General features: G+C 38.2%; 1 protein-coding gene and 1 long non-coding RNA gene across 3 annotated transcripts; both read left to right on the forward strand.

Moving 5' to 3' along the window:
• Positions 1 to 6,537: 6,537 nt before the first annotated feature.
• Positions 6,538 to 7,374, forward strand: LOC130201720 (uncharacterized). Of its 2 annotated transcripts, XR_008833237.1 has the most exons (3): positions 6,538 to 6,661; positions 6,803 to 6,964; positions 7,180 to 7,374. It is a non-coding gene; the product is annotated as an uncharacterized LOC130201720 (long non-coding RNA). The 2 variants fall into 2 exon arrangements; XR_008833236.1 differs by lacking the exon at positions 6,538 to 6,661 and having other exon boundaries at positions 6,674 to 6,964.
• Positions 7,375 to 21,368: 13,994 nt separating this feature from the next.
• LOC130202008 (interferon alpha-inducible protein 27-like protein 2B) lies at positions 21,369 to 22,271 on the forward strand. Its single transcript, XM_056427271.1, has 4 exons — positions 21,369 to 21,406; positions 21,555 to 21,584; positions 21,726 to 21,887; positions 22,103 to 22,271. The coding sequence occupies exons 1-4, from the start codon at positions 21,397 to 21,399 to the stop codon at positions 22,180 to 22,182; spliced, it is 282 nt and encodes a 93-aa protein (XP_056283246.1). The 5' UTR covers positions 21,369 to 21,396; the 3' UTR covers positions 22,183 to 22,271.
• The last annotated feature ends 233 nt before the right edge of the window (positions 22,272 to 22,504 follow it).

Genomic DNA, 22,504 nt, shown 5'->3' on the forward strand with positions numbered 1-22,504 from the left:
ACGACACTGGATTTAACCAAAGGCTACTGGCAGATTCCTCTGTCGCCAGAGTCTAAGGAAAAAACGGCCTTCTCCACTCCGTTTGGGTTATACCAATTTACCACGCTGCCCTTTGGGTTGTTCGGGGCCCCAGCCACCTTTCAACGCCTCATGGACCGGGTGCTGCGTCCGCACGCGGCATATGCGGCCGCCTACCTGGATGATGTAATCATCCACAGCACCACCTGGGCGGAGCATGTGCAGCGGGTTGGCGCGGTGCTGGAGTCCCTGAGGCAGGCGGGGCTTACGGCCAACCCGGGGAAGTGTGCAGTTGGACGGAGGGAGGTACGGTATCTGGGGTACCACTTGGGCGCCGGGCAGGTGCGCCCTCAAGTGGACAAGACCGCTGCCATCGCAGCCTGCCCGCGGCCCAAGACTAAGAAAGAGGTGAGGCAGTTTATGGGGCTGGCGGGCTATTACAGGCGGTTCATCCCGAACTTCGCGGAGCTGACCAGCCCCTTGACTGACCTGACCCGGAAAGGTGCCTCAGATCCGGTCCAGTGGACGGAGCAGTGCCAGTTGGTGTTTGAAAAGGTAAAGCAAGCCCTCTGTGGGGAGCCACTCCTCCACACACCTAACTTCTCTCTTCCGTTTACTCTGCAGACTGATGCGTCGAACAGAGGGCTGGGGGCCGTTTTGTCCCAGCAGGTGGGGGGGTTTGACCGCCCCGTGCTGTACATCAGCCGCAAGCTGTCGGAGAGGGAGGGCAGGTACAGCACGGTGGAGAAGGAGTGCCTCGCCATCCGGTGGGCGGTCGACTCCCTGCGCTACTACCTCCTGGGACGCTCATTCACCCTCTGGTCGGACCACGCCCGCTGCAATGGCACCACCGCATGAAAGATACCAACGCCCGGATCACTCGTTGGTATCTAGCGTTACAGCCTTTTAATTTCAAAGTGATCCATAGGCCGGGGGCACAGATGGTCGTGGCGGACTTCCTCTCCCGCTCGCATGGGGGGGAGGGGGAGTAAGTTAGGCCGGATGTTGGCCCGGCCTAAGTCGGGCGGTGGAGGTATGTGGCAGGGGGGGGTGCGGAAGCACAGCTGCAGAGGGGGTGATTGAGGGGGTGTGGCTCGAGGAACGGTGCCGGAAGGGGAGGTGGCCTCGGCTGCACCGGATGAGGGTTGTTATTGTCCTCTTTATAGGCACAGAGCTAGCGCCGGGAGAGGACCGGCAACCTGGACACGGAGCTGCGGAGACACCGAGCTGAGAGCGGAACACAATAAAGTGTCTAAAACCTGCAAACCTGCCTGAGTGTGACTCCTTCCACGCCGCGGACACCCACAGACGTGTTACAATAAGAAACAATTTTTGTGGTGAAAATTACAAGAAAGAGTGCTTTTTTAATTTTTTACTTTACATCTTGAAACAGAGAGACTTGGTTGCATAACAGTCCACACAACTCATTTCGCCCAGACTTTCCCAGATCCCTCATCTGAGCAAGTCTGGCCTCACAGGGCCAACAGTACCAATAACAACACACCCAAAAGACAAAATAAGACAGACCACCACAAGTGAGACACCGAACCTTCGACACTTTTGGAACAAATAGCAGAAATACATATTGCATGTGACGCATGTAAATACATGCTGAATATGTTCAAACATTATTGTCTTGAACAAGAAGAAATATTAAATGAATAGGGGGTTAAATAATCAATATTACCAAGTTGTGATGTTAAAATAAATTCATATACATTGATCAAATAACCACATACAACATACATATACCAACAACATGCAAAATTGATGGAAAACATGCAGCGATAGCGAGGAAAAAGGCACCGGTTTCAAAACTCCTCAACACACTGACAAGCAGTAAAGTGATATAATTATAAATGCTAATCGAGATTCTGCATAAAATGACTGATTGCATATCTTCATATCTTCAAATATATAGTGTTTAGAATTCATAGATCTTTAACATGCCCAATATTTGGTTCTGCTGGGTAATATTACATTCCCTATCCATTCCCAGGAATTTCTTTCATGGTCTTAAAGACGGCTCTAACCTCCTCAGTGGCTGAGGACCCACATGAATACGTTCCTTTAGCCTCCTATGCCTTTTCACAGTGAGGTCCAGGCTACTTGGGTGCTGAAGAAGTCTCGTTGTCATGAGTTTCTCTCTTGACGACTCTGAGCTATCCCATAGGGCACGTGCCAGAAAGAGAGCCTCGTCGATCTCCAGACCCCATGAGCGCAGAGTTTTCAGGGCCCTGGTACCAGAGCTGGCTGCGCTGTGAGCTCATGTGGCACATGTTTGTCTATGCCCTATGTAAAGCATCTTTGAGTGCATAGAAAAGCGCTATATTAATACAAAGTCATATTATTGTTATTTCGTGAAAAAAAATATTTTGTATCTTGTTATTTAAATTTTTTATTAATCTCATAATCTACCATTAAAAAGTTGTCCTGCTTTTCTCTCATAGATTTCCCACCGAATCAAAGAGCTGTTTTTAATTCTATATTTTATAAAGTGTAATCTTGCTCTATAGCTGCAGGTGGTCTGTCAGGAACCACGGCAGCTGTGGCGGCCACTGGAGGAGCATTTGCGGGATGGATCACGTGCGGCTTCGCCTAGGAGGAACAAGAAGCATGAAATACTTTTACTTTTACCAAATGTAGAAAGCAATAGCTAATTAAATCAGTCTGTTACCCAAGGAGCACTTTTGTCATCTCAGACAACTGAAATGTTTTGTTCAATAAATTGATATAACCTGTCAAATATTCTGGTTCAGTCTATTTTTTGTAAATATTTAAATGTCTCATGATCTCCACCTGAAGCAGGTTTCTGCTTTTCTCTTATAGATGTCCCACCGTATCAAACAGCTGTTTTGTATTCTATACATTGAAAACAATAAAACAAACTAAAAGAATAAATACTTAATTGACATGAGAACTTGGCAACAGTTACATCAACAACCTGTTATTATGAGAACAGGATTTGGCACAAAATAACATTCAAACTTGAGTTACGGGATGTTTCGATATAACCCGACGCAGAAACATCAGAATCAACTCAAGAATGAGGCTACAATCTTTTTCAGGCCTTTTCTGATCGCACATTTTCATTCAACGCTTGTTTTGTCTCCTCACTGGAATGTGAGTCATCACACTGGTGTGACATGGGACTAACGGTAGTGTCAGAAAAACATTTCTAAACATATTAAATACTATTTCATTAATTTATTCTAGGTAATAAAGTGTTTTAATCCAATATTTTGCTATTAAGCTTTGCATTCATGAATTGGGCCTGAGCCATGAAATGATCAAACAGATGGGATTTTAACTTGAAAAATGTATTTTATTGGATTCTTCAGCGATTTCCTCATTTCAAGATTGATTTATAAACAATATAAGCAAATGTGCATATGATGGTTTATAAAATATTACAAGATTATTCATGTATTTAACTTACACTATTCATCAATGTTTCATCTGGTTTGCTCATACATGAGTCCCACATGCTGGTGGCTCTGTGAGGCTGTTAAGCACCTTTGAGCTAAATGATGACGTCAGCATGCTCACGGGCTCAGCGTGTAAATAATGCTGACACGCTGATGTTTAGCCAGTATAATGTTGATCATGTTCATTATTTTAATGAAGCGTAACAGCCTGCTAATATTAGCTTAGCATCACGAAACAAAAACAGCTGAGGCTGATGGGTATTTAGTTTTGCAGATGATTAGTCATCAACCAAAGTAGTGCGCAATACTCTTCAATCAAATATCACCTCAGACCACATCAACCAAACATCACTGTTCTCCTGAGAACCACGTAATCCTCCTACAGTTTTATACAGACACATATTTCTACGAAATCTATAACAGCTTGATGCTCATCACTGTATATGTTTCTGAAAACCCAAAATGAGCTGTAATTTTTACCCCTATAAAACATAGAGTCCTTGATCTGAGGAAGCGTTGCTGCAGGTAATAACTTCAATAAATAATGAAAATACCACCCTCTACTGGTGATGCTTCAGTATTACAGCAAGGTGTTTTTACAGTTTAGAGTCATCACAATTTAAACTACTCGGTAGAGCGCATAGATTCGCATATCACAAGATTGGGCATTGAATTCTGAACATGTTGGCATTAGTTGCATGCCAATTGGATACAAATGTACTGCGCTATGGTAAAAAGAAGATGTTGACCTTTTCATGACCTTGACCTTTGACCCGATCGATCCCAAAATCTAATCAAATGGTACTCGGATAATAACCAATCATCCCACCAAATTTCATTCAATTATTCCTTTTTCTATCCCTTGCCGTTGGTATATATTAATATAAAGGTTGAAGACATTTTATCCTCACAGTAGCTGCAGGCTTTACATACGGGAATACCACTATTATGATCTTTTGATTAGAACTACTTAACATTATGCTGTACTCTTTACTTTGATCTTGATCAAATCCACCACCCAACAACATCAAATTATTTTCTTCTGTGTCTTGAAGATGAAAAATGTCCTGAATGCAGGTTTGAAGGAGCAGTCAGAACTTAACTGGTTTAGCAACTCTTTAGTGTTTCTGTCTTTTGTCTTTGTTCATATGTTACAACAATAGAGATGACCTACCACCTCAGACATTGTAAATATGTGAGTCTATTTGGGTTAAGTTAAGACGCCTTTCATTGTTCAGATTTATAGTTTCGATTTTGAAGAAACGTTATTACGAACTATTCATACACTGTCATATTCATTGAATGTGTTTTAACTCTAAATCTGTCCTTCTGTACACAAATTATCACTATGCTAAAATCACACCAAAACCCAAACTATTTAAACCCAAAGTACCTCCAGCAGCAGATAGGGGTGTACCACCATGTGACCGTAACCTGCATGGGCTCATTGTAAATATAGTAGCCACTGGTTCTCTTTTCTCTCTACTTATGGATGCATTTTCATCTCTATTGCACATTAATAACTCTGCTTTCTCCCCGGAGTCCTTTTGACTTCACGTCTCATAGGGTCCGACGTCATAGATCCCATCTGCCTGATGGATCATGGAGGTCTGGATCGTGGAATATGCCTACTACCAACTATGCCATGGCCCTGCTGAGACTCCGCCCACTCCTCCTCTCTACCGCCATCTGCCTGATGGACCGTGGAGGTCTGGATGGTGGAATATGCCGACTACCAACTATTCATTCACTCTGTCATATTCATTCATTGTGTTGTTACTGTGTTTTAATTTGTGTGTAATGATTCCTTCTGGTCACATGACATCTATTGCACCTGTCCATCCTGGAGAGGGATCCTCCTCTGTTGCTCTCCTGAAGGTTTCTTCCCTTTTTTCCCCGTGAAGGGTTGTTTGGGAGTTTTTCCTGATCCGATGTGAGGTTTTGGGACTGGGATGTCAATATGTACAGATTGTAAAGCACTCTGAGACAAGTTTGTAATTTGTGAAATCGGGCTATACAAATAAACTGAATTGAATTTAATTGAATTACCTAACTAAGCTGCGGTCACGTGAGCCGCCGCTTGAAATGTAATGCACCTCTATTCATGGTGTTACGGTACGAGGGCTTGTACGGCCGAAAAGCACCGAGATGCACCCATTTTGTACTTTTTATTACTTTTGTACTTTTTATTACTTCGGTACTTTTTCATTACTTTTGTACTTTTTATTACTTTTGTATTACTTTTGTACTTTTTATTACATTTGTACTTTTTCATTACTTTTATACGTTTCATTACTTTATTACTTTTTTAGTACTTTTGTACTTTTTCATTACTTTTAACTTTTTTATTACTTTTGTACTTTTAATTGCGTTTTAATTTTTTTTCTTTTATTTTTTTTTATAACTTTATTAATTTGAATTACTTTACAGCAGGGATTCCCAAACTGTGGTGCGCGCACCCCTGGGGGTGCGCGAGCTGTCGCTAGGGGGTGCGCGAGAGGAAAAATGTAATGGCGGTCTAATGGTGTAATAATTAATATTAAACATTCTCAAGGCTCTCAAGTGTCACGCATTTCGGTCTTAACTCACGCACTCCCGCCACACATCGTATTTCTCACGCTGAAAAAAACTCTCGGCTATTTAATGTTTTAATGCAGGGGTGCTCAATTCGTCGATCGTGGTCGCCGCAGAGCTCCGACGTGTGGGGGATTGGGGGTGCGTGAACCCGGTCGAGATGTAGAAGGGGGTGCGTGGCCTAAAAAGTTTGGGAACCGCTGCTTTACAGTGATATTGATCCAATAACAGTTATATTTTTCCAGTTACAGCACTCAATCCTCACCAAACTGATGTAGTCATTTGAAAGTTGTGATTAAGTACGGGTGAATGACCCCCTCTTTAGTTCCGGTTCGTCCTCTTTCATTTCATGAGAAATGAAACTCATTCATTTCATGAGAAATGAAACTCCCTCAGCATATAAACCCTGCCACAGCAGCAGGCTCGCCAGTAGACTCCAGACTACAGACAGACATGGGGCTGTGTGAGTATCACTGTTCCTTTCACGATACACACGTATTATTGTCACGACACTTCTACTTATATGCTTTTATTATAACACCACAGCACATGACTCTGATTATGCCAGATGAAGTATAAATGTTGATTTCGGTTCTCATCTTGTGTTTCAGTATCAGCCCTGGCTATTGGGGGAGGCGCAGGTAAGACTTTGAACATCCTTGATGAATTAACTGGGCTTACTTTTCCCTCTCATTTGATCTGTTTTATTGTAAATGCAGTATCCGTTTTTAAAGTGGCTTTGACAAAGTAGCACGTAACAACACATGGTGGTCCATGTGCAGCGGCAGCAGTGGTCGGCGCTCCTTTGGTTCTGGCGGTCGTCGGCTTCACCACCGCTGGGATAGCAGTAGGCTCCTATGCTGCGGCGATGATGTCGGCTGCTGCTATCGCTAACGGAGGAGCGGTGGCCGCCGGGAGCACCGTGGCTATTCTGCAGGCAATAGGTAAGCACCGTTAATTGTTTTTATTCATGAATTTATATATTTGAATGGTGTGGTTTTAACTGTTGTATCACAATGGTCATTTGGCATTGTCATAAAATAATGGTTAGCTTTGGGAATACAGTGTGAGGTCGACTTTAATGTACTGTGTATGATATCAAGATGTTAGTGTTTTCTGTCTGTAGCCCCAGAATCCTGACGTCATATTCTTGTTGCAGGTGCAGCTGGTTTGACGGCAGCTGCAAATGCGGCGGGAGCAGGAGCCGGAGCAAATGTGTTAGTACTGGTTGCAATTATTTGAAATTCATGAAGGAAAAATGTCAATTTTTGCTAATTGGAAGGTAATTGTAAATTACACCATGCAGCATCTCTGACAACTTACATGTTTTGGTCAATAAACATGTGTACCATCAGTGGGTCTTCTGTACATATGTGTGTTCCTCATAAGGTCTTGTGGTGGCAAATGTACCAGACCGGCTGTTGAGTCTCTTTATTGTATTGGAACCTCTTGCTTAAGAAAATGGCAGACAACAAAAATGCCAGGTTGATCGTGGTCACAGGAAAATGTCCACATAAATACGTATCACTTAACAACAGTTACTACTTTATTACTGAACAAAGGGTATTACGCAGCTGACCCATAAGTCACTGTAACGTAATTCAGAATTGACAGCCTGGAAGAGCTTCTACAATAATACGATCCACAGTCTGCTGTAGTTCTCTCCTTTAGGGAGACGTCTATTCACTGATCAAAAGCAAAGTACAAACGCTCACCAGCGATTGCAATCACACGGGGAGCTCTCCTCAACATGCAAGTCGAGGCCCAAAAACCACACTCTCTCCTCACATTAAGATTCAATCTTTTATACCCAGATCTCGTCACAGGTGCATATCCCACCCCCCTGAGATCTCCTTGACTCTTGTCTTCACATGAGAATTCACTCTTACCCCCGGGTGGGGGCTGTCTGCTGGCCGTGCCTCTTGGTATACTGATAACAAGTGTGAATGTTGAATACTGTCAGGCGTGTAGCTACCCTTGAGCTGCAGAAACAATATCTCTCTCTCTCCTCACAGGCAAAGTGCCGTCTCTTCTGATGCTTTGCCGGAACCTAGACATTACGGTCCTTTCAATAAATCAGATTAATATTAACAGTCACCCAAATGCAGACATTGATGCACAATAACAGCTTGTCTACCAGTTCACTAAGATCAGAATATATAATACAAATAAGAATATCAAATTGCGATTACATTCCACGAAAAGGAACTGTGAGTAGGGTTAGGGTTATGGTTCTCTGTCAAATCCAAATGTTCTGACAGGTTGCTTTCGTCAGATTCAGAGCTGTTTGTCTCTCTGTCACACAGGTTTTTCACTTTAGGCTAATCAGAGGCGGATCTCACACACACTCTTATTTATGATACATTGTGAACCCCACACACACACATACACAGACCAACGGTTGTGCACGCGTGTGTGGCCCTTGTGCGCGTGTCTTTAAATGGAGAGATATCAGAGGAGAACCAGCTTCAAAGTTTCTCAGGTCACATTTAACCCACAAACAAACATATCGGCGCGTTCGGCTGAATCTTTCCTCTCTATTGATTCTACTATTTTGGTGATTTGATCATGTTTTTTTGACAGGCTTTAACAAATGCTTTTGAAGAAAATCCACTCAGTGTTTAGATCTCGTCTATCCTTATAGATTTCTGACTGAAGATTAATGCAGACTCATACCAACTAAATTACTTGGTGAGTAGCTGTATTTGTTTTTCATATTAGTTAAGAATGAACCTCGCTACTGTATAACTTAGTTCGCTTCTTTGTATTATTTCATTACTTTTTTAATTGTTTGTAACTTTTTTTTTTTTTTAATTGTTTTCCTTTTTCAAACTTTGTAATTACTTTTTAACTTTTTAATAACTTTTTATGACTTTTTAGTACTTTTTAGCTTTTTAATAATTTTTTATAACTTTTAAACTTTTTTATAACTTTTTTGTACTTTTTTATAACTTTAAATTTGTTATGACTTTTTACATTTTTAAAACTTTTTATGACTTTTTTACTTTTGATTACATTTTCATTACTTTGGACTTTTTTTTACTTTTTATTACATTATTACTTTTTCATTACTTTTGTACTTCTTATTACTTTTGTACTTTTCATTACTTTTGTACTTTTTATTACTTTTGTACTTTTTATTACTTTTGTACTTTTTCATTACTTTTGTACTTTTCATTATTTATTAATTTTTTCTTACTTTTGTACTTTTTATTACATTTGTACTTTTTCATTACTTTTATACTTTTTATTACTTTTGTACTTTTAATTAAGTTTTGAAAAAATTATTTTATTATTTTTTAAATTAATTTGTATTACTTTACAGTGATATTGATCCAATAACTGTTACATTTTTCCAGTTTCAGCACTCAAAAAACGATTCAAGCTCTGCTGAGAGGTGGCACATTTAAATATGCTTTGATACATTTAATTTAATCAATTACACAAATGAACATATTTATATTTAATGGGTGAAACACAAAATGTAGGAATTCTTTCTATTATTAGATTTTTTTTAGGTTAGATGGGTGGGGTTGCATGGTGGTGTAGTGGCCAGCACTGTCGCCTCACAGCAAGAGGGTTGACGGTTAAATTCCCGGTCGGGGTGGTCCTTCTGTGTGGAGTTTGCATGTTCTCCCCTTGGCAGCGTGGGTTCCCTCTCCAGCTCCCTCCCACAGTCCAAAGACATGCTCATCTTAATTGAGCTCTAAATTGCCCATAGATGTGAGTGTGAATGATTTTTAATACTTTATTACATTTGTATTACTTTTTAACTTTTTTACATTTTTTACGACTTTTTAACTTTTTTATATGGAGGTTAGTTTTTTAGGTTAGATGGGTGTGGCTGCTCCTGACTGAAGATTAATGCAGACTCACCAACTAAATTACTTGCTAGTAGCTGTATTTGTTTTTCATATTAGTTAAGAATGAACCTCACTTCTGTATAACTTAGTTCCGTTCTTTGTATTACTTTATTACTTTTTAAATTGTTTATAACTTTTTATGACTTTTTACATTTTTAAAACTTTTTAATTACTTTAAAAATAATAACTTTTTTGTACTTTTGTACTTTTTAATTTGTTATAACTTTTACATTTGTAATAACTTTTTGGTACTTTTAACTTTTTAATATTTTTTTTATAACTTTTAATTTTTTAGGACTTTTTAGTACTGTAATTTTTTTTTACTTTTTACATTTTACAAACTTTTTATTACTTTTGTACTTTTGTACTTTTTATTACATTATTACTTTTTATTACTTTTTTACTTATTTATTACTGTTGTACTTTAAATTACGTTTAAATTATTTTTCTTTTATTATTTTATAAATAACAGCTTGTCTACCAGTTCACTAAAATCAGAATATATAATACAAATAAGAATATAAAATTGTGATTAAATTCCACCAAAATGAACTGTGAGTAAATTAATGGAAGTGTTTACCGATTAATTTACCTTTTTAAAGATGAAGTAGCATTTCTCTTTTTCTGGCCACAGTTAAGTGTGGTCTGTAAAACCAAAACACGGAGCTGGAAGATGCTATGTAGCTTGTACAATGAGGAACCTTATAGTTCACACACAGTACTTGATCCATTGTTATGTAGTAATGAATGCTGCTTTGCGGTAACAGCAACAAACAAGTTTATTTAATATTGGGAAAAACTCACGGTATGGCATGTCGAAAAATGTCATGGAGTCAGAAACACTCAGATTTGTATCCATTTATTGCGACAAATGGAAATGCAGTTATAACCCTCTCTCTTTTTCCTCTCCGTGTATCTACAGTTTGATTATTAGTCCCTGATCCAATGGTGGTGTTAATAATTAAATTGATATTAATAACTATATTGATATTAATAATTGTATTGATATAAATTATTTAGTTTTCATACTTGCTAAAAACTACTCATGCTCTTGGAAGAACATCTATATGTGTCTTATTTTAAATTGCTTATCTTCTATTTATATTACAATCAATTTATTACGACACTATATAATATATATTTTATGTACTTTTTATTATTTTTATTATTATTTTTATTTTTCATGTATGGTTGTTATTTTTTTTCTCGGATTTATATAAAGCACATTGACTATAATTAAACTTGCTTTTGCTAACGTATGTCATAAAAGTGTCATGGTATTATATGTCATAAAATATCTTTAAAAAGTCTGTAAAGTAGTCTCTAAAAAATGTCACAGTATAGTATGTCAGACCAAATGTCAAAAACATGCCATAAAAAGTGAATCGTATGTCGTAGAAATGTTACAGTACACATGCATGACACCGTTGATACGTCTACAATAAGCAAGTCACACCAAATAATTCATTTCTGAAAAACTAAACACTAACGAGCAACAATGTTTACCTATAGTGCAGTTACAATCAGCATACATTCATCTGAATGGTATATGTGATTATTTCATTTGTGGATACGAATAGGTAAGACAGTTAAATGACCAAATGAGCTTCATATGACGTTAGAGGTATGTCGCCCCCTGCTGTCAGAAATATGTATTTCAGCCACCATCAACTCTTATCCTAGCTTTTTATTCTCATTCTTGACTGGGAGGCAGTGGCGGTTCGTCCATAGGGGGCGCTAGGGCGCCGCCCCTCTTAAAATTTGGACATGAAAAAAAGAAGAAGAAGAAGAAAAAAAAAATCCTGTCAAAAAACATTATATGCCAAATCATTTAAATAGTAAATATACCGTGTTGACGCGCTAAATGTGTGTGGGAGACCGTAAGCCCCTGTCAACAACCACTTAAGTTAATGTGAAAAAATATAATATATCGCCATTATCACGGAGAGAAGCCCCTCCCCTTTTTCGAGGCGCTGGTCTAACGTGTGTGTATTGCATCGAGAAAACATTTCAGTCGTTTTGGCAATGACCGGCTTCACATTGGCGGATGAAACCGGGAATCTTGGGGCGCACAAATGTGCGCACGCGATTGGATTATTCGGCAGATCAGAGACCCGTATGTTTCCTCAGCCCATAGAGCAGTGTTGCCAGGTCCGCGGTTTTCCTGCGGAATCGGGCCACTTTTGAAGTGTTGTGCGGGTTGAATTTTTTGTCCTTGGTTCGGGTAGACCTATTTTGCATGCAAATTACATGAATATCTTTAAATAAAAATCCATATTTTAAATGAAATAATGTATTCATACCCAAATCCTACCAAACTGACTCCAGATCAGCACGTACACACATTTTATTTATGATAATATACTGTATCTAATTACACAAGGCCATTTTAGGACCTAGGTGAAATAACTTGAGGGAAAACTGCTTTTAATGCTGGCAAACTAAACATATGTTGTTACTTTGTAGATATTACAATACATTTGGCAATGATAGCAATGCTGTTGGACTTTAAAAGCAGTGTATATGGTTTGGCACGGGCATATTTTGAGTTCTGATATTGGGCTGGTTTTATCTCACAGACCTGGCAACCCTGCCAGGGAGCTCCACCTCCACCTCCACGCAGGTACGCGAGCAACATAGCTAGCAGAAGCTTGTTGTTAGCATGGCGTCGGTGACTGACAACTCTGTGGTATCTCTACGCGAAAGACCTTTCAATCGACGGTCAGATATTGATAAGAAGAGGCTGAAAGAGTTGGGACCCGAACATACGGAATTAAAAATTCAGCAGCAAATCGCTGACCGCGGGAGGACGTACACCCGGAGATTCTCCTCTAGCCGATATGCTAACCGGAGCTGATTAGCTGAATGCTCCATGATTAATTCGTTTTTTGTTTCCCCTGTCTGTTGTTCCAAAGTCCTGGGACTGAAACTCTCTGGACTACAACGGGGTGAGGGGTCTACAGAGCTTCAGACAAGTGTAAAGCACGAATCTTGCCGCAGTTATCTAGCTCAGAGCATGGAGCTAACTCGCTAACAGCTGTTAGCGAGTTAGCTTCATGCAGAGCAGTAGGAGACCGAACTGGCATCGAAACACAATGAAGAAGTTCTGAAAAACAGACACATTCCCTCAAGAATAATGAAACAGGCTGGTTACAGACATGATTGACTTTAACCAGAGAGTTATGGAGAAGTTTGACCACTTTAAAGAGAGGAGCTACTTTTCTTTACAGTAGTGGGTCTGCTCTGTCACCCAATGTAACATGTGATCTCTTTCTGACTCTATTCTGCTCTGAACCTCTTTCATGTGAGGGTGAAACTCTTTTATTTTGCAAACCTCTGAAACCCAACCCAATGTTCCTTAAAGCTGCTCTGAACCTCTCATGCCCAAAGTTACAGTGTGTTGATAGTTGTTATTGGACAGTGTTGAGCACGCTGTGTTCTTGAAATAAAGCTTTGTTTTTTACTATATTCTACTCAAAACCTCTTTTCTTCTCATTGTTGAGTGCTATTTAAACTGCGCCCCCCCCCAAAAAAAATTCACCAGCCGCCACTGCTGGGAGGGCAAGAGATTTAAACTTATTTAACCTCCTCAACCTAATTAGTTGGAATGCTTCAGCCCCGTGCGCGTGCGTGTGTCTTTAAATGGAGAGATATCAGAGGAGAACCAGCTTCAGAGTTTCTCAGGTCACATTTAAACCACAAACAAATATATCGGCGCGTTCGGCTGAATCTTTCCTCTATATTGATTCTACTATTTTGGTGATTTGATCATGGTTTTTTAACAGGGTTTAACAAATGCTTTTGTAGAAAATCCACTCAGTGTTTAGATCTCGTCTATCCTAATAGATTACTGACTGAAGATTAATGTAAACTCATACCAACTAAATTACTTGGTTAGTAGCTGTAATTGTTTTTCACATTAGTTAAGAATGAACCTCGCTACTGGATAACTTTTAGGTTAGATGGGGGTTAGATGGGTGGGGCTGCACGGTGGTGTAGTGGCTAGCACTGTCACGTCACAGCAAGAGGGCCGTGGGTTCCTTCTGTGTGGAGTGTGCATGTTCTCCCCTTGGCAGCGTGGGTTCCCTCTCCAGCTTCCTCCCACAGTCCAAAGACATGCTCAGGTTAATTGATCTCTAAATTGCCCATAGATGTAAGTGTGAATGATTTGTAATACTTTATTACATTTCTATTACTTTTTAACTTTTTTACATTTTTTATAACTTTTTAACTTTTTGTAACTTTTTTATAACTTTTCATACTTTTTTACTACTTTTTTATATGGAGGTTAGTTTTTTAGGTTAGATGGGTGGGGCTGCTCCTGACTGAAGATTAATGCAGACTCATACCAACTAAATTACTTGGTTTGTAGCTGTATTTGTTTTTCATATTAGTTAAGAATGAACCTCGCTTCTGTATAACTTAGTTCCGTTCTTTGTATTACTTTATTACTTTTTAAATTGTTTATAACTTTTTAACTTTTTTAATAAATGTTTTAAACTTTATTACTTTTTAACTTTTTTATAACTTTTTAGGACTTTTTCTTACTTTTTACATTTTTTAAACTTTTTAATTTATTTTTAAAAAATTATAACTTTTTAGTACCTTTTTACTTTTGAATAATTTTTAGGGCTGTGAAACGATTAAAATTTTTAATCGGGTTAATCACAGGTTTTTGTGGATTAATCATGATTAATCACATATTACCGATATTCTCGGTATATTTTGTGAGAACATAGAGATTTATGACAAAAGACGGATATATACATTTATACATTCTTCTATACAATGGTGCTGCAACTCAGTAGTTATTTAGCAGTTTTCTTCCATATGGAACATTAATACATCTTCATCCTAAACAGAATGTTTAACCCTCCTGTTACCTTTCGGGTCAATTTGACCCCATTCAATGTTTAATGTCGGTGTTCTTTGGGCTCAATTTGACCCCAGGCTGTTTTTCACTGTGTCAAACATAAGAAATATCAACTTTTTTTTTTTTTAAAGGGCTATTTAGGTAGTCAACAAACAAACATAATGTACCTCACACTTAAACTTGGGAAGCAATATTAATTCTAATAATCTTCTGGAGGTTTTAATTGCTGGGGTCAAATTGACCCCGAGGGTAAATTATGTGAGTAAATGTAAAGGTAACAGGAGGGTTAAACAGAACATTTTTCTCTTGTTTGTCAACCATTAACTCCACCATGATACAATCTAAAGGCCTCTAGTCTTCCTCTAGCAGCTGCTGAGGCAAACTGACTGTGTGGGTTTTCTTCATGAACTGGGCCGTGATGAAAGGGACGGCGGGGACACCGCTGCAAAGCTGAAACCTCACCGCCCGGACACGGGACAGATTGACAAGTGACTTTTTTTGCTCGGTCGATGCGCGCACGGAGCTCTGTGGCGCGGGACGGAGATCGATAAGTGTTAACGCAACGCGAAGAGACAGAAATGACATGCTGCTGTGGAGATACGATCAACAACAGACGTTTAGTTTAATAAAAGAACAAAGACGTGCTCTTGAGAACATGTCAGGGGGCGGGCCAATCTTTTTAATGTCATGCGATCTACCGACACTGCGCCGCGATCGACTGGCAGGTCGCGATCGACGTGTTGAGACCCCTGATCTACAGGAAGTAAAAGTCGTAACAAGGTTTCCGTAGGTGAACCTGCGGAAGGATCATTACCGATGAACAGACCGTCTGCATGAGAGCGGACAGAGTTCAGATTGAAGTGGTGTATTGGAAGCTCATTTTGCAAGTGACTTTTTTTCGGACCAACAACAGACGGATTGAAGCTCATTCTGCGCAAGTTAAATGCGTTTAAAAAAAATAACTAGTTAAACCTGTAATTGAATTAACTGAGTTAACGCGTTATTTTTCACAGCACTAATAATTTTATATAACTTTTTAGTACTTTTTTACTTTGGAATATTTTTTTATAACTTTTAAACTTTTTGATAACTTTTTAGTACTTTTAAAAAAAAAATTATAACTTGAAATTTGTTATGACTTTTTAGTGCTTTTAAAAAAATTTAAACTTTGTATTACTTTGTTTACTTTTTATTACATTTTCATTACTTTAGTACTTTTCATTACTTTTGTACTTTTTCATTACTTACGTACTTTTCATTACTTTAATAATGTTTTCTTACTTTTGTACTTTTTCATTACTTTTGTACTTTTTATTACTTTATTACTTTTATTACTTTATTACTTTTTTATTACTTTTGTACTTTTTTATTACTTTTGTACTTTTAATTACATTGTATTCATTTATTTTTAATTATTTAAAATAACTATTAATTTGTATTACTTTACAGTGATATTGATCCAATAACTGTTATATGTTTCCAGTTACAGCACTCAAAAAACGATTCAAACCCTGCTGAGTGGTGACATTTAAATATGGGTTGATACATTTAACCCTTGTGTTGCCTTAGGGTCAATTTGACCCAAATCAATATTACACCCTCGTGTCGCTTTAGGATTAATTTGACCCCATTCAATGTTTAATGTCGGTGTTCTTTCAGTAGTCAACAAACAAACATAAAGTGCCTCACACTTAAACTTGGAAAACAATATTAATTCTAATAATTTTCTGGAGGTTTTAATTGCTGGCGTCAAATTGAACCCAAAGGGTAAAATATGTTAGTAAATATAAGGTAACAGGAGGGTGAAACATTGAATCGGGTCAAAATGACCCTAAGGCGACATGAGGGTGTAATATTGATTCGGGTCAAAATGACCCTAAGGCGACAGGAGGGTTAATTAAATCAATAACACAAATTAACATATTTATATTTAATGTATTTTGGGTGTAACACAAAATGTCGGAATTCTTTCTATTATAAGATTTTTTTAGGTTAGATGGGGGTTAGATGGGTGGGGCTGCACGGTGGTGTAGTGGCTAGCACTGTCACGTCACAGCAAGAGGGCCGTGGGTTCCTTCTGTGTGGAGTGTGCATGTTCTCCCTTGGCAGCGTGGGTTCCCTCTCCAGCTTCCTCCCACAGTCCAAAGACATGCTCAGGTTAATTGATCTCTAAATTGCCCATAGATGTAAGTGTGAATGATTTGTAATACTTTATTACATTTCTATTACTTTTTAACTTTTTTACATTTTTTATAACTTTTTAACTTTTTGTAACTTTTTTATAACTTTTCATACTTTTTTACTACTTTTTTATATGGAGGTTAGTTTTTTAGGTTAGATGGGTGGGGCTGCTCCTGACTGAAGATTAATGCAGACTCATACCAACTAAATTACTTGGTTAGTAGCTGTATTTGTTTTTCATATTAGTTAAGAATGAACCTCGCTTCTGTATAACTTAGTTCCGTTCTTTGTATTACTTTATTACTTTTTAAATTGTTTATAACTTTTTAACTTTTTTAAGCTTTGTAATTACTTTTTAACTTTTGTATAACTTTGTATGACTTTGTTCGTACTTTTTACATTTTGAAAACTTTTTAATTACTTTTAAAAAATTATACGTTTTTCGTACTTTTTTACTTTTTAATAATTTTTTATAACTTTTTAGTACTTTTAACTTTTTTATAATTTTTTATAATTTAAAATTGTTGATGACTTTTTAGTACTTTTTTAAAACTTTTTAATTACTTTTGTACTTTTTATTACTTTATTACTTTTTCATTACTTTTGTACTTTGTATTACTTTATTACTTTTGTATTACATTTGTACTTTTTCATTACTTTTAACTTTTTTATTACTTTTGTACTTTTAATTACGTTTTAATTGTTTTTCTTTTATTATTTTTTATAACTTTATTAATTTGTATTACTTTACAGTGATATTGATCCAATAACAGTTATATTTTTCCAGTTACAGCACTCAAGAAATGATTCAAGCCCTGCTGAGAGGTGACACATTTAAATATGGTTTGATACATTTAATTATGTATTATTATTAATTAAATCAATTACACAAATTTACATATTTATATTTAATGGGTGTAACACAAACATATTTTGTATCTTTCCACATTATCAAATGATGACTATTTTATGGAATAATTAATGAATGGTTTCCTCTGGAGTAAAGCTTCAAATCCGCTTAAACTTGTTCAAATTTAAAAGCTTACAATATCAGCATACATGCAGCTAAAGAAACAATTCCACCTTCCACCATGTTGACAACATTGTTAGCTATAACTTTATAATTCAGCTTCTTTTGATAGCTATTATAGTTATTTAACTGTCCCCGTTTGTGTTTTTGTGTTTTTCCACTCCTCCTGGAGTTTTCAATGGGTGTGTGTGGGGAAGTCTCGAGCTGTGACGTCATCACTAGAGGGGACAGCTGCGTCAGGATCAAGCGGAAATTATTTTTGTATATCGTCACTACGGCCACAATTCTTACTCTAGGCATTATTTTTTGATAAAGTAGTAGAGAATCTTGTGCTTGTCGTAGACATGTGACTCTGGAATCCAACAGTTTCCCAGACTTTTCTAGAGAAGCCTTAACGAGGGGAGAAGTCTACCTTTCTCCTCAGTCATCTCCATTGAAAACCTGACGACATTTTTTACTTTTTTACAGCGAACAGGAACATTTTCTGAACTGCGATTAATCTCTCATTTCTAAACCTAAAAAACATTGAAGGACATGTAAACGTTCAGAAAAGCCTTGAGCATCTCCTAATGTAGATGTCTTTAGGGTCCGAGTTATGGTTCTCTGTCAAATCCAAATGTTCTGACAGGTTGCTTTCATCAGATTCAGAGCTGTTTGTCTCTCTGTCACACAGGTGTTTCACGTTAGGCTAATCAGAGGCGGCTCTCACACACACTCTTGTTTATGATACATTGTGAACCCCACACACACACACAGACCAACGTTTGTGCACGCGTGTGTGGCACCTTTAGGATCAGAGTTATGGTTCTCTGTCAAATCCAAAGGTTTCGACAGGTTGCTTTCGTCAGCTCACACAGGTGTTTCATGTTAGGCTAATCAGTGGCGGCTCTCACACACACTCTTGTTTATGATACATTGCAAGCCACACACAAGTATGTATGTGCGTGCGTGTGTGGCCGCGTGCGCGAGTGTTTGTCTTTAAATGGAGAGATATCAGAGGAGAACTTCCCCGTAACGGAAAACAGGCTCCGCCCCGTCACAAAACACAGACTCTGCTTATCTTTTCCAATTATACATTTCCACCCAATATGTTTGTGCTTCAACATTTTCAGCAGGAAGTTTCCCTTTTTCATATGTTCAGATGTTTAAGCTATTGTCAGCCTATTTCAGCTGTTGGCAACTATTTTCACCTATGTTCAGCTTTTTTTAAAAATATTTCAGCTATTTCCAAACATTTTCAGCCATTTAGTTTTTATCTTTCAGCTTCAAGCTTTCAGATCTTAGCATTCCAACGTATTTTCAGCAGGAAATGCATTTTCTAGTTATTAATAAATACGTTTTAGTGGTGAAAATTACAAGAAAGAGTGCTTTTTGAATGTAGACTTTTTTACTTTATATCTTGAAACAGAGAGACTTGGTTGCATAACAGTCCACACAACTCATTTCGCCCAGACTTCTTTCCCAGATCCCTCATCTGAGCAAGTCTGGCCTCACAGGGCCAACAGTACCAATAACAACACACCCAAAAGACAAAATAAGACAACCACCAGTGAGACACCGAACCTTCGACACTTTTGGAACAAATAGCAGAAATACATATTTCTGAAAACCCAAAATGAGCTGTAATTTTTACCCCTATAAAACATAAAGAGTCCTTGAACTGAGGAAGCGTTGCTGCAGGTAATAACTTCAATAAATAATGAAAATACCACCCTCTAATGGTGATGCTTCAGTATTACAGCAAGGTGTTTTTACAGTTTAGAGTCATCACAATTTAAACTAGAATGGGCACTCGGTAGAGCGCATAACTTCGCATATCACAAGATTGGGCATTGAATTATGAACATGTTGGCATTAGTTGCATGCCAATTGGATAAAAATTTACCGCGGTAAAGGTAGGTTAGGGCTATGGTAAAAAGAAGATGTTGACCTTTTCATGACCTTGACCTTGACCTTTGACCCGATCGATCCCAAAATCTAATCAAATGGTACTCGGATAATAACCAATCATCTCACCAAATTTCAATCAATTATCCCTTTTTCTATCCCTTGCCGTTGGTATATATTAATATAAAGGTTGAAGCCATTTTATCCTCACAGTAGCTGCAGGCTTTACATGCGGGAATACCACTATTATGATCTTTTGATTAGAACTACTTAACATTGTGCTGTACTCTTTACTTTGATCTTGATCAAATCCACCACCCAACAACATCTAATTATTTTCTTCCGTGTCTTGAAGATGAAAAATGTCCTAAATGCAGGTTTGAAGGAGCAGTCAGAACTAAACTGGTTTAGCAACTCTTTAGTGTTTCTGTCTTTTGTCTTTGTTCATATGTTACAACAATAGAGATGACCTACCACCTCAGACATTGTAAATATGTGAGTCTATTTGGGTTAAGTTAAGTTACGCCTTTCATTGTTCAGATTTATAGTTTCGATTTTGAAGAAACGTGATTACGAACTATTCATACATTCTGTCATATTCATTGAATGTGTTTTAACTCTAAATCTGTCCTTCTGTACACATGACATCTATTACACCTGTCCATCCTGGAGAGGGATCCTCCTCTGTTGCTCTCCTGAAGGTTTCTTCCCTTTTTTCCCCGTGAAGGGTTGTTTGGGAGTTTTTCCTGATCCGAATCCAATGTGAGGTTTTGGGACTGGGATGTCAATATGTACAGATTGTAAAGCACTCCGAGACAAATTTGTAATTTGTGAAATAGGGCTATACAAATAAACTGAATTGAATTGAATTACCTAACTAAGCTGCGGTCACGTGAGCCGCCGCTTGAAATGTAATGCACCTCTCTTCATGGTGTTACGGTACGAGGGCTTGTACGGCCGAAAAGCACGGAGATGCACCCATTTTCCAGCAATAATCTCTCCGCTTTCATATTACAAGTCCAAAACAACATTATAGACCCAAAAAAAACTATTTGACATTATATTAAATAATATGATAGGGAAAATCAAAGGTAAAGTCACCTTAAAAGAAATGATATTTATAATCTTTTTTTAAAGCAGATTATTAAAAGTATATATACAAATGACACTGCTTTGTTGTTATTGATGTCCTCTGCTGTGCCCATGATTATTATTTATAATAAAATAAGTGATTATTATTATTATTATTATTATTATTATTTCCATGAAATATTACTGTGCAGTTCTTCAGAAAATCAAACAGGTACAGACATGGACCTTTGTATCACCGTTCTTTGACTAAACTGATGTAGTCATTTGAAAGTCGTGATTAAGTACGGGTGAAGTAAACTCTGTGACCCCATCTTTAGTTCCGGTTCGTCCTCATTCATTTCATGATAAATGAAACTCATTCATTTCATGAGAAATGAAACTCCCTCAGCATATATAAACCCTGCCACAGCAGCAGGCTCGTCGCCAGTAGACTCCAGACTACAGACAGACATGGGACTGTGTGAGTATCACTGTTCCTTTCACGATACACACGTATTATTGTCACGACACTTCTACTTATATACTTTTATTATAAAACCACAGCACATGACTCTGATTATACCAGATGAAGTATAAATGTTGATTTCGTTTCTCATCTTGTGTTTCAGTATCATTCCTGGCTATTGGAGGAGGCGCAGGTAAGACTTTGAACATCCTTTATGAAATAACTGGGCTTACTTTTCCCTCTCATTTGATCTGTTTTATTGTAAATACAGTATCCGATTTTAAAGTGGCGTTGACAAAGTAGCACTTAACAACACATGGTGGTCCATGTGCAGCGGTAGCTGTGGTCGGGGCTCCTATTCTTCTGGGGGCCGTCGGCTTCACCACCGCTGGGATAGCAGTAGGCTCCTATGCTGCGGGGATGATGTCGACTGCTGCTGTCGCTAACGGGGGAGCGGTGGCCGCCGGGAGCACCGTGGCTGTTCTGCAGGCAATAGGTAAGCACCGTTAATTGTTTTTATTAATGAATTTATTCATTTGAATCGTGTGGTTTTAACTGTTGTATCACAATGGTAATTTGGCATTGTCATAATATAATGGTTAGCTTTGGGAATACAGTGTGAGGTCGACTTTAATGTACTGTGTATGATATCAAGATGTTAGTGTTTCCTGTCTGTAGCCCCAGAATCCTGACGTCATATTCTTGTTGCAGGTGCAGCTGCCAATGTGGTTGCAGCCAGCGCGGGAGCAGGAGTCGGAGGAACTTTGGTCGGACTGGCTGCGATTATTTGAAATTCATGAAGGAAAAATGTCAATTTTTGCCAATTGGAAGGTAATTGTGACAACTTACATGTTTTGGTCAATAAATATGTGAACCATCAGTGGGTCTTCTGTACGTGTGTTCCTCATCAGGTCTTGTGGTGGCAAATGTACCTTACCGGCTGTTGAGTCTCTTTATTGTATTGGAACTAGGGATGCACCGATATTCCCATTATCGGTTCTGATCGGCGTTCTCAAAACGGCCGATCAGATGACGTAACATCTGCGAGAACTATCAGACGTTTCAATCGCCGGGCGCACCGCAACGGAGACGATGCGCCCGGCGAGGGCCGCA

The sequence above is a fragment of the Pseudoliparis swirei genome, chromosome 11 (genome assembly GCF_029220125.1).
Source record: "Pseudoliparis swirei isolate HS2019 ecotype Mariana Trench chromosome 11, NWPU_hadal_v1, whole genome shotgun sequence".
NCBI classification, from domain to species: domain Eukaryota; kingdom Metazoa; phylum Chordata; class Actinopteri; order Perciformes; family Liparidae; genus Pseudoliparis; species Pseudoliparis swirei.